Here is a 15,784-nt window from a genome sequence, read left to right as displayed (position 1 = left end):
AGGCGTGCGCCACCACGCCCTGCAAATTTTTTTTGTGTTTTTAGTAGAGACTGGGTTTCTCCCTGTTGGCCAGGATGGTCTCGATCTCTTGACCTTGTGACTCGCCCACCTCGGCCTTCAAAAGTGCTGGGATTATAGCTGTGAGCCACCGCGCCCGGCTTGGGAACCCCCACTTTAAATTCACCAAGAACAGAAGGTGGGGGTGGGTTGCGACGCTCTCCCTTTTCTGCGTGGGAAGCAGGGGGCTCGAGAGCTGAGTCAGCCACACGAGGGGAGCACAGACAGAGCTCCTGAGTAGCGAGGTTGCCTGCCGGGCTCGAGCAGGAGGGGGAAGAGGAGGAAGGCGAGGAGGAGGAAGGGGGAGCACAATACGACCGAGGGGGCTCCTCAGACCACAAAGCGCTTCCTCATCCTTTCCTCAACCTTTGATGCCACCAGCACCATGACTCTGCGAGCAGCAGGGCAGACACCAGGTCTCCCTCGAAGGCGGGGAAAGGGGCTCCAAGCCGGGTGCTGCCTGGCTCGGGTCACATGGCTCCGTGGGGTCCTTGCTCAAATTCACTTCCTGCCTTCATTACGAAACTGTCAAAGGGAATCGCACGTTTGCAGGGTGTCACCCAGGCATTCTGGTTTTGCAAAGGGCGCCGTGTGGCGGGCGGTCTGATGCCTGCCAGGCTCGGTTTGGTGGGGTCGGCAGCGTTTCCTCCGGGGCCTCGAGCTCTGGCCACTTCTCCTTTTGTTACACCCAATCCCACCCACTTCTGGGCTTCAATGCCACAGTGTCTTAACCAGGGGGCACGTCAGAGTCAACAGAGGGGGTGCCCGTGCCCCAGCCTAGAGACGGTGACGCCGCAGATCTGAGCTGGGGGCACAAAGGCCCACCCCGACAAGCTCACACCGCCACACCTGCCTGAGAAGGCGATTTAGAAATAGTAATCCGTTTTGTTTTGAAACAGCGTCTCGCTCTGCCGCCCAGGCTAGAGGGCAGTGGTGTGATCACAGCTCACTACAGCCTCAGCCTCCTGGGCTCAAGTGATCTTCCCACCTCAGCCTCGCATGTAGCTGGAACTACTTTTATTCCCATTTCTAAGTGTTTTTAAAAATTTTAAAACAGGCACCTGTCACCACACTCAGCTACCATTTTAGATGATAGGGATGGTTCCTCACTATGTTACCCAGGCTGCTCTCGAACTCCTGGGCTGACGCGATCCTCCTGCCTCGGCCTCCCAAAGTGCTAGGATTACAGGCATGAGCCGCCGTGCCCAGCCTGATAGTGATCAGTTTTTAACTGCACATGGCCTGGAACCCAGCAATTCCCTTACAGGGCTTCATGTCACAGGTTTGCCTGAAAGTCAGTGCCATGTTATTCGAGATGGAAACAACCTGCGTGCCTCCCAAAATGGGAGTGTTTCCCCTCTCTGCTGTCAGAGAGTGACACCTTGATACAGCAAGAGAAAACGCAAAGCTGCGAGGAGGGCGTGAGTGCTTAAAAACAAAATCATCAGCCAGGCCCGGTGGCTCACGGCTGTCATCCCAGCACTTTGGGAGGCCGAGGCAGGCGGATCACCTGAGGTGAGGAGTTTGAGACCAGCCTGGCCAACATGGTAAAACCCCGTCACTATTAAAAATACAAAAATTAGGCCGGGTGTGGTGGTTCACGCTTGTAATCCCAGCACTTTGGGAGGCCGAGGCGGGTGGATCACGAGGTCAAGAGATCGAGACCATCCTGGTCAACATGGTGAAACCCTGTCTCTACTAAAAATACAAAACATTAGCTGGGCATGGTGGCGCGTGCCTGTAATCCCAGCTACTCAGGAGGCTGAGGCAGGAGAATTGCCTGAACCCAGGAGGCGGAGGTTGCGGTGAGCCGAGATCGCGCCATTGCACTCCAGCCTGGGTAACAAGAGTGAAACTCCGTCTCCAAAAAAAAAAAAAAAAATACAAAAATTAGCCGGGCATGGTGGCAGGCACCTGTAATCCCAGCTACTCAGGAGGCTGAGGCAGGAGAACGGCTTGAACCCGGGAGGTAGAGGTTGCAGTGAGCGGAGATCGCGCTGTTGCACTCCAGCCTGGCGACAGGGCGAGACTCCATCTCAGAAAACCAAAGCAAACCAAAGGCATCTATATACACATGCTTGTACGGCAGCAACTGCCCTGAGAAGAATCCCCTGGAAGCTGGCGCACTGTTGTCTTCAAGGAAAGGGGCCGAGAAAGGGAGCCTCTGTTCCAGTGGGGGCCCTGCCCTGCCCACTGCTGGCCCGGGCCTCGGGCGCACTCACCATGTGCTCCATGCAGATGCTGATCTCCCCGTCGCTGTAGAAAGCCCCGTAGAAGCCCACGATGTAGGGAGAGTTGCACTCATGCAGGACCTGCAGCTCGCGGATGATCTGGTTCCGGATGGCCGGCTTGATCTCCAGGTGGATCAGCTGCCAGGAGAGAGGGGGTGAGACCAGCCACTTAGGGGCACCCGGAAAGGGGATGAGGGCATTTGGGGCCTCCACTTTGCAGGCGTTTACAACAGCGGTCAAGACGAACTCAGCCCCGCCCTCTCCTCTCAGTAATTCCACCCCGAGGTGTCCGTCTAGGAGAAGTGGACATGTACATCCATGCTGAGACTTGTCCACAAGTGCACACAGCAGCACGATTCACAGCAGGAGGGCGGAAAGAACCCAGGCATCCACCCAGGGCAGCCCAGCCCCTCACCGGAGCAGGACTCAGCCATGAAAAGGAACCAGGCCTTGACCCGGGCCATAGCATGGATGAACCGTGAGGATGTCACACTCAGTGAGAGATGCCAGACTCAAAAGGCCACAGTGCGTGATCCCATTTATACGAAATGTCCAGGATGGGCCAATCCAGAGAGGAGGGTGGGGGATGCGTGGGTGCTGGGGGCTGGAGGGGATGTGGGTGAATGCTGTGTAGACAGGGTTGTTTTTGGGGTGATGGAATACTGTAAAACTGTGATGGGCTGGGTGCGGTGGCTCACACCTATAATTCCAGCCCTTTGAGAGACCAAGGCAGGTGGATCACAAGGTCAGGAGTTCAAGGCCAGCCTGGCCAAGCTGGTGAAACTCCGTCTCTACTAAAAATACAAAAAAAAAAAAAAAAAAAAATTAGCCAGGCATGGTGGCGGGTGCCTGTAATCCCAGCTACTCAGGAGGCTGAGGCAGGAGAATTCCTTGAACCTGGGAGGTGGAGGTTGCAGGGATCTGTGGTCGCACCACTGCACTCCAGCCCAGGTGACAGAGTGAGACTCCATCTCAAAAAAAAAAAAAAAAAAATGCAGAAAGGACATTAGATAAAACATCACAGGCACTCTTAACCCCATGGACAAGCCCCAGGAGAGCCAGGACCCCCAGTGCAGCAAGTAGCGGCCTGAGGCTTTGGGCCAGCACCGGGGCGAATAAGCGTCCCCTCTAGCCACAGCAATAAGACAAGAAAAAGACATGGTTTCCACTCATCCACCACGGGGGCAAAGCAGTCCTGGCTGTGCAGAGTCAGTGCTGGGGCAGCTAAAAACAGAGGCGGCTCCTGCCTGGAGCTGGAGGAGACCCAGGGTCAGGACAGGAACAGGCATGGGTAAAACCACCCTGATGGGGCAGAAATGCCGCCAAGGAGAATCAGCCCAGGTGCACGGGGAGCAGCAGCAAGGAGGTGACACTGGAGCCAGGCCTCAAGGAAAGACAGAGCCGTCATGAGGAGGAGATGGGGGAGGGTGTCCTGGGCAGAGGACAAAGAGCCGCCTGTCGACGGGCATGGAGGCATGAAGGAGCCCGTGCTGCGTACGGGGCAGCGGAGGCTGACCATCGCCACAGCACAGGGTGTGGGAGGGGAGCGCCCCTGCTGTAGGCCTGTGACCTTGAGAAGCATGGCGGGGCCCAGGGGCACGGTGCCCAGCTCCCCTCGCCCGGCCGCTCCTCAGGTAAAGCGTCTCCCCACCTTGACTTGGCCCTGGCACCGCCTGCCCCTTTCACTCTGGCTTCTTCCCTCAGGCCAGCCTGCAGAATCCAGCTCCAGTCGGAGGCCCCTCGGCTCCGCTCCCTCACGGTGACCCCCACAGGTCCCAGGGTCACCCCGGCACCCCAGGAGGCTCCCCCTCTAGCCAGGCTGTATCTGAGAGGTGCTAATGCCCGCTCCTGTTCCACGAGGGCCTGGTACTGAGGCTGGGAAGTTCACGTGGTGGTCGGGACATTTACTCGAAATGGCCACATCTGTGTTCACACCAAGCCCCTGAAGCCTGGGAGGTGTCTTCCCCGTTCAGCATATCTGGATTAACTGCATATTAAGAGCCTGGTGGCCACACCTGATCGGGGCTGCTGTCTTGGATGGCATAGCTCCAGACGAGAAACTTCAAAGGAGCCACAGGTGAGTGACAAGCAGCAGGAAAGCACGTGTGTTCGGCTGTCCGTCTGCGAGCGGTGATTTCGGATGAGAAGAGGAAGTGGCAGACAAGACTTGGCAGGCCTGGAAGGAATCCCAGGGGCCTTGGAACCCGGGAGCCCCTAACGTGAAATGCCGTCGGAAGCGAGAGGCTTTCTGGAAAGCTGTAGTAAACAGCAGAGGTCTGCACAGCGCAGCTGCGGTGTGATCTGTTTTAATGGTTCTGGAATACCTGGGGCCCGTCCAGCAGGCATTCCAGATGAACGGGTGGCCACCACTGATGGTATGCGGGAGAAAGGAAGACAGACAGACAGGAAGGGAGGGGGTGTTTCTGAGCCCCTGCACCCTCTGCAGTTCGCCCTGACAACCCAACCCCAGGGGACGGGCGTACTGCCCCAGTCCTGCTGACGGAGAAAGCTCAGATGCGGAGCCTCGGAGCCAAGTTCCCGGTGGCATTAGCCGCTCAGTCAGGATGGGGCTGGCCTCAGGGGACAGTAGGGCTCGTGTTCTTTCCGGGACACCACTGCTCAGCCATGCCAGCTCTAACAAGTGATTAAATACGGATGTGTCAGGGGTTAATTCAGAAACCCAGGCCTGGCTCGGAGGTGAAGCCTCATTCTACAGAAGAGTGAGGAATTTGAGTCGAGGGTGGGGTGGGATTGGGGGATTCAGAGTAGAAAGAGGGGGAAAGGGCTTCACTGAGTGTCTGAGAGAGCCGAAGGGGGAGAGGAGGACCAGGCTGTCACCCCAAAGGGCTGCGTCTGGAATGATCTCAGCAACGTTGTAAATCACAGATCAGAAACTGACAGCTCCCGGGTTGGCTGGAGCCAAGAGTCAAGTGTGGCCCACACTATGTTTCCAAACATTCTGAATTAGTTGTTGTCAAAAATCAGCAGAGAGCCAGGCACAGTGGCCCACATCTGTAATTCCAGTGCCTAGGGAGGCTGAGGTGGGAGGATCGCCTCAGCACAGGAGTTCAAGACTGGGCTACACAGCAAGACTTCATCTCTATAAGAGATTTAAAAAAAACGAACACACACAAGGCCGGGCACAGTGGCTCATGCCTTAATACTAGCACTTTGGGAGGCCGAGACAGGTGGATCACGAGGTTAAGAGATCAAGACCAGCCAGGCCAAGATGGTGAAACACAGTGTCTACTAAAAATACAAAAACTAGCCAGGCCTGGTGGCGGATGCCTGCAATCCCAGCTACTTAGGAGGCTGGGACAGAACTGCTTGAACCTGGGAGGCGGAGGTTGCAGCCAAGATCGTGCCACTGTACTCCATCCTAGGTGACAGAGCAAGACTCCAACTCAAAAAAAAAAAAAAAAAAATTGGCTGCTCCCGAGTCAGGGCAGATCCAAGGGTTCAAATCCAATTCAGGCACTGACCTCACTCAGCCTCGGTTTTTTTCAACTGTAAAATGGGGCTGCTGCTCGATTTTAATGAGAACACATGTCAAGGTATTGGCATCGGCTTGGACTCAGGTAGTCACCTGTGAGACAGCAGCTGGTACAGTGAGGTGGCCTTGGGCAGGCCGTGTGACTGCCATCCCGGAAGTAAGCTATGGCGGAGCGGAGGAACTCAGATGCAAGGCCAAACAAACCCATCCCTGCTGTGAGTATGGGGAATTCAAAGAAGCCGCAGATGCGTAATAAGCATGAGGCTCTCCAGCATCTCCCCCCGCCCAGGTAACGCAGGGACGCTGCTCCAGCGGAGAGGGGTCAGAGGCCATGGTCAAGCCAAGAAGGCATTTAAAAGCAAGCATGACCTGAAACACTGAAGCTGGGCCAGGCACGGTGGCTCACGTCTGTAATCCCAGCACTCTGGGAGGCCAAGATGGGTGGATTCCTTGAGGCTAGGAGTTTGAGACCAGCCTGGCCAACATAGTAAAATCCTGTCTCTACTGGAAATACAAAAATTAGCTGGGCATGGTGGTGCTCAACTGTAGCCCAGCTACTCGGGAGGCTGAGGCCCAAGAATCACTTGAACCTGGGAGGCAGAGGAGGCAGTGAGCTGTGATCATGCCACCGCACTCCAGCTGGTGCGACAGAGTAAGACCCTGTCTCAAAACAAGACAAGGAAAACAACATCCGACACTGGTTTCCTCAGGCCTTCAAATGGGTCCCTTGCTCTCCTGGAGCACATCACACAGGCTGGGACAACCCTTGCCAACCAAAGGGACCAGTGCCGCTGGCCCCACAGCGGGGTGCATGCAGGCCTCCGAGAAGCTGTGTGTGGAGATCTGATAAGGTCGTCTGTTTGCAGTTAACTCTGTACCAACTCTGCGTGGAATTCACACCGTCCTCTGCAGAATTTCAGAATTCTACCCGGCACAGTGGATGAAGGATTAAAAAACACTGTCTTTCCTTTTTTGAGATGGAGTCTTGCTCCGTCGCCCAGGTTAGAGTGCAATGGCGACACCAGCCTGAACAACATGGAGCGATCCTGTCTCTGCTAAAAATACAAAACTAGCCGGGCATGGTGGCGCATGCCTGTGATCCCAGCTACTCAGGAGGCTGAGGCAGGGGAATCGCTTGAACATGGGAGGTGGAGGTTGCCGTGAGCAGAGATCGCGCCACTGCACTCCAGCCTGGGTGAGAGTGAGACTCCGTCTCAAAAATAAATAAATGAATAATTAATTAAAAACGCAAATAATAAATAAAATGCGACGAAAGGAACCCTTGCAGCCCCACCTGCAATACCAGCCAGAGACGCTGCGCCCTCGTGCTCCATGCATCGTCTCCCGCCCCCGAGTTTTTGGGCACTTTAAAGAAAACCTAATTTTGAAAGAGTTACAGAAGCACAGGAAGTTGCAAAAATAGCACCAAGTCCCGTGTGCCCTTTCCCCGCCTCCCCCAAGGTGACTGACATCTTTCGTGACGGAAGGACAGTACGGAAACCTCGAGGCTGTGACATCACTACCCACCAAACCACAGAACCTGCCCAGCCACACCTGCCCTCGGGATTAAAGGCCCAGATGGCCCTTCCCGGGCTACCGTAAAGCTGCCGGTGGCCCCGGCCACCCCTGTGCCTGTCAGCGGGAGCAGGAGCTGCTCATGCGGCGGGTACTGGGTTCGTGTCCACTGCCCAGCCCATCAGGGACCACCGGGGGCTCCCTGAGAAGCCCGAGGGTCCCTGGCACACACGGGGACTGGCACTCTGTCTCAAGGCCCCTCTGTGGCCGTGTGAAGCACACGCTTGCCGTTTTCCTCCCGGTGCTTTGGGCAGAGGCGGACCTGAGCTTTCCAGGGCTGCTCTGGTTTGGAAGCGGCTGCCTGCAGTCCAGGGACAGAAATAGCAGGTCCACGGCTGCAGACTTCAGGAGGGAGGGAGGGCGGAGCTCTAGACGCAAGAAGACAGAGCTGCAGAGCTAAATCCCCGTGGGAGCTGAGCCACTACTGCTGAGGATGGCAGGGCCCTCAAGAGATGCTGGGACCCTCAGGGACCCACTTTACTGGGGGCAGCTAGGTTCCCCCCGCTTGGGAAACTACAGGATGGTGGGCTTCCCGGAAGAGGCAGTGTTCTATGTCTGGGAGAACACAGGTAAGGAGCTGAACACCCTGTCAACATGAAATCCTCCGCTTATGTGTTTAAGAGTCACTATCCCCAAGTGTTCACACCCTTCCTCATCCCATGGGTGCCATTCTCAAACATACAGCAGAGAGGCTGCATCATGGCCCAGAAGCAAGGATGACTGAGCCTGGGGGCCGCCAGCACCAAAGATTGCAGATTCTCAAAGCGTGGGGTGACAGCCAGCTTTATGTGTCTCCTTGGTGAGACTATGGGGTCCAGTAGTCAAACACCAGTCTAGAGGGTGTTGGGAAGGTATGTTTTTAAGATGTGATTAACCTTTAAATCCGCAGACTCGGAGCAAAGCAGATTACTCCACCCCAGTGTGGGTGAATCTCAGCGAATCAGCTGAAGTCCTGCAGGGAAAAGCCTGCCCAGGCACGGTGGCTCACACTTGTAATCCCAGCACTTTGGGAGGCTGAGGCGAGAAGATCACTTGAGGTCAGGAGTTCGAGACCAGCCTGGCCAACACGGTGAATCCCACCTCTACTAAAAATACAAAAAATTTAGCTGGGCATGGTGGTGTGTGCCTGTAATTCCAGCTACTTGGGAGCCTCAGGCAAGAGAATCGCTTGAACTTGGAAGGCAGGGGTTGCAGTGAGCCGAGATGGCACCACTGTTCTCCAGCCTGGGCGACAGAGCGAGACTCCATCTCAAAAACATACAGAAGGCGGAGCAAAAACATGGCCTGATATCTCATGTCACCCCCGCTGCATGCACAGATGCAAACACGCACACACGCCTCCTCGCTTGCTTCTCTGGCGAACCCTAACACACTCATATTCCCGAAATCCCCACTTCCTAACTTTCTGGGAATGTGGATTTTAAGCGCCCTCCAGGGCAGAAGGCAGTCACCAGAGGGCACAGCTGTGTGTGGCTGGTGTGGCCAGCACCGTTCCCATCTGCCCAGAAGCTGAGCTCTTTCTCAGAACCTAGAGTACCTCGTAGGGATGAGGGATGGAACCTGGAGCCCGTCAGAACGCGGAGACCTAGCTGCCTTTCTAGCCTGCCTCCTGTTTCCAGGGGGACCTTCCCCGCCCCACAGCGCTCACCTTCCTGGCCATGATAAGGCCCGAGGGTCTGTGCTGAACTTTGGTGACCACCCCGCCGTTGCCTGCGCCCAGCTCCGAGATCCTTTCAAAGTCATCGTCTTTGAGTTCGCCGACCTTGGCTTTCTGGGTGAGGAAGGCTTCCAGCCGCTTCTTCTGCTGCTCATCAAGTTCCAGCTCCTCTAGCTTCTTCTGCAGGTCCACCAGGTTTGCCCTGCAGAGAGCCCCCAGGGCAGGGTTAGCATCCACGGGATGACTCCACCTGGCCGTGTTTACCGCATGGCCGTGGCGCACCGGCCCCCAGGAGGACACAGACTGGATTCCTGCACTTGAAGGGTTTACGGTGTAGAAGGAAAGAGGGATCCATGCTGTGTGCCCCCAGCAGACACACTAATGATCAGAATCCAGGGCAGCTCCCCAGGAACTAAGGATGCTGCCTTGATCCCGTCTACCAAGTCTAGCGGACCTCAGGACCTTGACGACAAGCGGCAGCTCAGAGGACCCAGGAGGATTCCGTCTTTTTCCTTTCTTTTCTTTTCTTTTTTGAGATGGAGTCTCCCTCTGTCACCCAGGCTGGAGTGCGATGGCACAATCTCAGTTTACCACAACGTTTGCTTCCCGAGTTCAAGCGATTCTCCTGCCTCAGCCTCCCAAGTGGCTGAGATTACAGGCGCATGCCACCACGCCCAGCCAGTTTTTGTATTTTTAGTAGAGACGGGGTTTCACCATGTTGGTCAGGCTAGTCTCGAACTCCTGACCTTAAGTGATCTGCCTTCCTTGGCCTCCCAAAGTGCTGGGATTACAGGTGTGAGCCATCGCACAGGAGGCTTCCTTCCTAACGAGCAAGCTTCCTAACCACCTCGGGAGGAGATGAGGAAACCAGGATGGGTCTAATGGAGCCCGGACCAGGACACCTGTCTTTTCAGGAAATACAGGAACAAGTGTTCTGAGCAGCCTCAGAACACAGAATGAGAATCAAGAGGGAAGGCAGAAGGCGCAGCGCAAAAGCTGCATCAGGCGGGCACGGTGGTGCATGTTTGCAGTTCCAGCTACTCGGAAGGCTGAGGTATGAGAGCTGCTTGAACCTGGGAGGCAGAGGCTACAATGAACTGAGATCTTGCCATTGCACTCCAGCCTGGGCAGCAGAGGAAAATGCTGTCTCAAAAAAAAGCATGACCAGCCTGGGCAACAAAGCCAAGACCTTCTAGCCGAGGATGAAGGCATATGTCCGTAGTTCCAGTTACTCAGGAGGCTGAGGCGGGAGAATAACTTGAACCCAGGAGGTGGAGGCTGCAGTGAGCCATGATCACGACAATGCACTCCAGCCTCGGTGACACAGCAAGACCCTGTCTCTAAACAATAAACATTTTTTAAAAATTTAAACAAGCATGTACATTGCACTTTATTGGGTGATTCAAGGAATTTCCGAGGAAATTTCAACAGTAAGCTGTTTTCACAAATGCCTTGACTTGGAACCAGACCCTGGAGTAACAACTTCTCTGCGATAGATAATTGAGTTCAATGCACACATGAACTCAGCGCCGGGCAAAAGAAATGGAATGGAAGCCATGCGTACAAAATGAAATCTTCCAGTACCCACGTTTAAACAGAACAGGTGAACTGATTTCATGTATTTATTCACTTAGAGACGGAGTCTTGCTCTGTCTCCCAGGCTGGGGTGCAGTGGCCTGATCAGAGTAGCCTCCAACTCTCATCCAATACTGATCCTCCCACCTCAGCCTTCCTAGCAGGTAGGATCACAGGTATGGGCCATCATATCTGGCTATTTTTAATTAATTATTATTTTTGAAACAGAGTCTCACTCCGTCGCCCAGGCTGGAATACGGGGGTGTGATCTCGGCTCACTGCAACTTCCGCCTCCCAGGTTCAAGCGATTCTCCTGCCTCAGCCTCCCGAGTAGCTGGAATTACAAATGCCTGCCACCCCACCTGGTTAATTTTTGTATTTTTAGTAGAGGCGAGGTTTCGCCATGTTGGTCAGGCTGGTCTTGAACTCCCAGGCTCAAGCGATCTGCCCGCCTCGGCCTCCCAAAGTGTTGGGATAACAGGCGTGAGCCACTGTACCTGGCTGAAATTAATTTTAATAACACATGTGATGTAACCCATCAAACATGTTATCATTTTCAACATACAACGAATATGAAAAATGAATGAATGCTTCGCAGATTTCTTATACCTTTGAAATCGACAATGGCAACATGGCGCCTGTGCTCTTGTGGATTTGGGCCATTTTCATTTTTAGCGCTGCCTGTGGGCTACTGAACCAGACAGTGCAGCTCTAAACATCTCTCTGGAAGACCAGGCCATCTCTAGCGGTCCCGATTCTGGAAGGACCTGAAGCCAGGGCAGACAGCCACAGAGGGGACTGAAGCAGGGAATGAAGAAGGGGTGGACTGCTGATTGCATCTGGAAACTTCCAGTCCCCATGTTCGACCACTATTCACCTATAGCTGGAAGAATCGTGAGCCATGGGGCCCACAGGCCAGAAACGAGGTGACAGAGCCAGAGCTGGTCCCGCAAAGAGCTCGCTGGAAGGCAGGGTCCTGGGCTCTGCTTCCTGGGCCGCACAACACCATCTCATTCCATTCTCACCTCACTCCCGGAGGCCCAGGCAGCAGGGAACGGACTCACAGGGGCAGGGGGACTCACAGGAGTAGCTGGGATTACAGCGTACACCACCATGTCCAGCTGATTTTTTTTTTTAGCCCTTTTAGTAGAGACAGGGTTTTACCGTGTTGGCCAGGCTGGTTTTGAACTTCTGGCCTCAAGTGGTCCACCCACCTAGGCCTCCCAAAGTGCTGGGATGACAGGCGTGAGCCACGGCGCCTGGCCACGGTTGAGTGCTTCTGACGGGAGACTTGGAAGGTGTCAAGTCTCAGAGCGTGGAAAATGCGTTCTGGACTTAGCTGACTAATCCAGATTAAACTTAGTGGCAACTCAACTTCGGTTATTAAACAAATCAAAACCTTGGGGTCCCCATAGCTGGCTTCCTGCCTTGGGGGATCCTTTAAGGGATGGAAATCAAATCCCTCATGGAAGAGAATGGGCTGGGTGAGTTCTGTGTGGAGAATGAGGAGCAGGTTCCTGTGTCTAGCTGTGACCGTGTTGACTCGCACACAATGGCATCAAGAGTCTTCTTCATCTGGGCCACAGAGGGCCGGCCCCTGAGCAGGGGAGGCCACCAGACATGCCACAGTTCCCAACACCAGGTTCTCGTGGGGTCACACCACAGGCACGGCACCCAGACCCCGGCCAAAGGCCCCAGGGATTGTTCCACCCCAGCGTGCAGAGCAGCGTGCAGAGGTCACCCTGGCGTGACCCCACAAGCATGTGCCTCCAATACCCAGTCCCCTCCCTCATCCTGGAGCAGTGCGATTCTGCCACCGCCCCCTGCCCCCGCAGCGTGCCTCTTTCTCAGACTCCTTCACCCAGGCCTCCAGTCGCCCTCCACCTCCTCAAAGCTTCCGCACTGGGTCAGCCACTCACGAGGATTTCCAGTCCACTCGCTTTAGAATCTCCACCTCTGCTTTCAGGGGTCAGCAGGGTCCCGTCACCCCTGCGCCTCCTCAATCCTCACACTCCCCCTTCCCTGTCCCCTTACCATGCTTCCAGCTTTGGGGACTCCACACACCAGGCACCGCCACAAGCAGGAGATGCCCTCTCAGAGATGCCCACCCTGACTCCCCTGGGACCCCCGTCCTGACCCCTCAAGAATCCCCTCAACATGACCCCCCAGGACCCCCATCCTGACCCACTAGACTCCCCCACAGAAACCCCCCATCCTGAACCCCCTAGAACTATCCTCAACCCACTAGAGCCCCCATGTCCTGACTCCCCTAGGACCCCTCCTTGTCCTGAGATGCTCCAGAACTCCCATCCTGACCCCCATAGAGCCCCTCCATCCTGATCCCTCTAGGGTCCCCCACCCCATCCTGACCTCCTAGGACCCCCCATATCTTGACCCTGACCCCCTGGGAGCCCCCCGTCCTCCCCTCTCTTTCCTTTTTCCTGGTTCTCTGTGGACCTCCTCAGCCCATCCTCTCCCCTGAGGGACCTCCCCTCCCCCCGCTCCCTAGGTGTCCTTCTCATCCCACCCCGACCTCATCACTCAGGGACTCGCCCCCAGAAGGACCACTCCCTGCCATCCGAGACCTCTTAGCCTGTCCTCCGCAGGTGCAACACTCAACTCGTGGCTGAGGGACCCTCCCACCCTGTCTTTCCCCCGTAGGGACCCCTCACCCCACCTGTCCCCCACAGGGACTCACTTCACTGTCATTTCACTATGCAGGACACCCCTCGCCCATCCTTTCCCCTATAGGTACCCGCCCCATCCTCTCCTCCCAGGGACCCCCTCAACCCCATCTCACAACTCAGGGCCCCTGCACCCCATCTTCTCTCTGCAAGGACATCTCCTTGGCCTGATCTCATTACTTAGGGACGCCAAACCCCATCTTTTCCCCAAGGATCTCCCCTCACTCCAATCTCATTACTCAGGGACCCCCCCATCCCCCAGATTTCACTGTTCAGGGACCACTCACCCATTCCCTCCCTTCAGCCCAATTTCACCACTCAAAGACCCATCGCTGTTCTGCTACTCAGAGACTCCACGCCCTGTCTTTTCCCAGAGGGACCTCCCTTGGCCCACCCTCATTATTGAGGGGCCCCCACCCCATCTTCTCCTACCCGGGACCCCTACCTCATCTCAGTCTCATCACTCGGGGACCCCTCACCACCCACTCTCCTCTGGAGCCCGCTTGGCCAAATTCCCTCCTCAAGGGCTGCCTGACCCCCCCCTCACCCCGATGTCACTCCTCGAGGACCCTCACCCCATCCTCCCCTCTCAAGAACACCTTGCACCCCGATTTCCCTACTCAGGGGCTCCCCTCACCCTCATCTCATGACTAAGGCACCCGTCTGCTCTTTCCTCTTAGGAACCCTTCACCCCCATTTCACTACTCAGGGGCCCCACACTCTTTTCTCTTAGAGACACCCCTTTTCTCTTAGAGACATCCCGATCTCACTGCTCAGGGACCCTCATCCTGTTCTCTCCTCTTAGGGACACCCCTCACTCCGATTTTCCTCCTGAGGGACTCCTCTCACCCCAATCTCACTTTTCAAAAGCTCTACGCCCCATCTTCTGCACTGCAGGGACCTCCCTCACACAATCGCACTGCTCAGGGACCCTTGATCCCATCCTTCACCCCAACTTCACTACTCAGGGACTTCCCTCATCCCAATTTCACTCATCAGGAGCCCCACACTGCATCTTTTCCACCACAAGGACCTTCCCTCACCCAACCTCACTGCTCAAAGTCCCATCACCGGCCCAGAACCCCCTGCCCCGTGCACCCTTCGCCCAGTCCTCCCCGAGGACCCCCTGCGCCGTGTACCCCTCGCGCCGTCCACCTCCAAGCGCTCCTTGCACCTCTCGCCCCATCCTCTTTCGACAGGTCCCTGCACTCCTAGCCCTGTCCTCCCCCTCGAGAATCCCCCGCCCCCTGCACCCCTCGCCCCATCCTCCCCCTGCCCCGTGCCCCTGCACCCCTCGCCCTGTCCTTCCCCCAGGGCTCCGTGCCTCGTGCACCCCGATCCCCCGGCCGATCCCAAGAACCCCCTGCCCCCTGCACCCTCACCCCGTGCACCCCCGAGTGTCCCCTGCCCAGTGCACCCCGATCCCCCTGGCCGATCCCAAGAACCCCCTGCCTCCTGCACCCCCAGCCCCGTGCTCCCCCGAGGGTCCCCTGCCCCGTGTACCCCGATCCCCCGGCCGATCGCTGCCCACTCACTCGGAGGCGCCCTCGCTGGTGGGGGACGGGCCCTCGGCGATGGCAGGGTTGATGGTGAGCGCCGGCAGCACCGGCTTCCTCCGGGCCAGCATCGGGGCTCCGCGGGCCGGCGGCGGCGGTGCCTCTAGCCGGGGCCCATAGGGGGCGGGCCGGGATCGGGCGGGCGGGGATCGGACGGGCGATGCTGCGGGACGGGGCCGAGGATAGCCGAAGGGCGTCGGGACTGAGACGATGGTGTCGCCGCCGCCGAGGCCCGATCTAGGCTGGCGCCGAAGCCGGAGTCCGAGAGGCCGGGGGAGGGGAGGGGCGGCCACAAGATCGCGGACCGGCCTCTCGCGATAGCGGGCTCGGGAGCCGCGATGGACCCGCCTCCCAGCTGCTGCACCTGCGCAGTACACCAAGGCCGCCTTTCGGAGGGGAAAGGGGCGGACACCGACGCGAGGCGGGGCCCGGAGCATGCGCACTCGCTTACCTTCCCACGGCGCGGGTGCGCGTGCGCACGGGGCACGAGAAGGGGGGGCGCAGGCGAGGAGATGGAGGGATGGGGTGGGGGGAGATGGGCGTGCACAGGTGAGCAGGGGAGTAGCTAGACCAGGTGAGCAGGGGAGTAGCTAGACCTCTGAGCGCCCACGAAGTTCCCAGCCTGGAACCGAGAGAATCCGTAGGACCCCAGAACGGTGAGCGAGACCCACCCAGAGTCCATTTAATCTTGTGGCGAGCGTGGACACTCGCCCCCAGCGCCCACCGCCTTGGAGTGTCAGTTACTCCCCCTCCTTCATCAGAGCAAGGCCGCTCTAACATGTTTTTAAAAATTTAATTGACAAATAAAATGATATATATTATGCACATGTTAAAACATATTTACTATAAAACACACATAGGCCAGGCGCGGTGGCTCACGCCTGTAATCCCAGCACTTTGGGAGGCCGAGGCGGGCGGATCACGAGGTCAAGGGATCGAGACCATCCCGGCCAACA

The 15,784-nt window shown here is 56.8% G+C and overlaps 1 protein-coding gene across 1 annotated transcript in view; it reads right to left on the bottom strand.

Annotated features, from left to right (window-relative positions):
* MAP2K2 (mitogen-activated protein kinase kinase 2) overlaps positions 1-15,112 on the bottom strand; it is a 32,267-nt gene extending 17,155 nt beyond the window's left edge. The window contains exons 1-3 of the mRNA XM_032252243.1: positions 14,808-15,112; positions 9,005-9,215; positions 2,280-2,426 (exon numbers count right to left, since the gene is read on the bottom strand). Of these exons, the coding sequence (XP_032108134.1) occupies positions 2,280-2,426; positions 9,005-9,215; positions 14,808-14,899 (450 nt within the window). The 5' untranslated portion in view covers positions 14,900-15,112. The remainder of the gene's footprint in view (positions 1-2,279; positions 2,427-9,004; positions 9,216-14,807) is intronic.
* Positions 15,113-15,784: the final 672 nt, after the last annotated feature.

The sequence above is a fragment of the Sapajus apella genome, unplaced genomic scaffold (assembly GCF_009761245.1).
Source record: "Sapajus apella isolate SASKATOON/1434 unplaced genomic scaffold, GSC_monkey_1.0 scaffold77, whole genome shotgun sequence".
Classification (NCBI taxonomy): domain Eukaryota; kingdom Metazoa; phylum Chordata; class Mammalia; order Primates; family Cebidae; genus Sapajus; species Sapajus apella.
The sequence above is the reverse complement of the archived record's forward strand: the minus strand, read 5'-3'. Positions and strand labels throughout refer to the sequence as shown.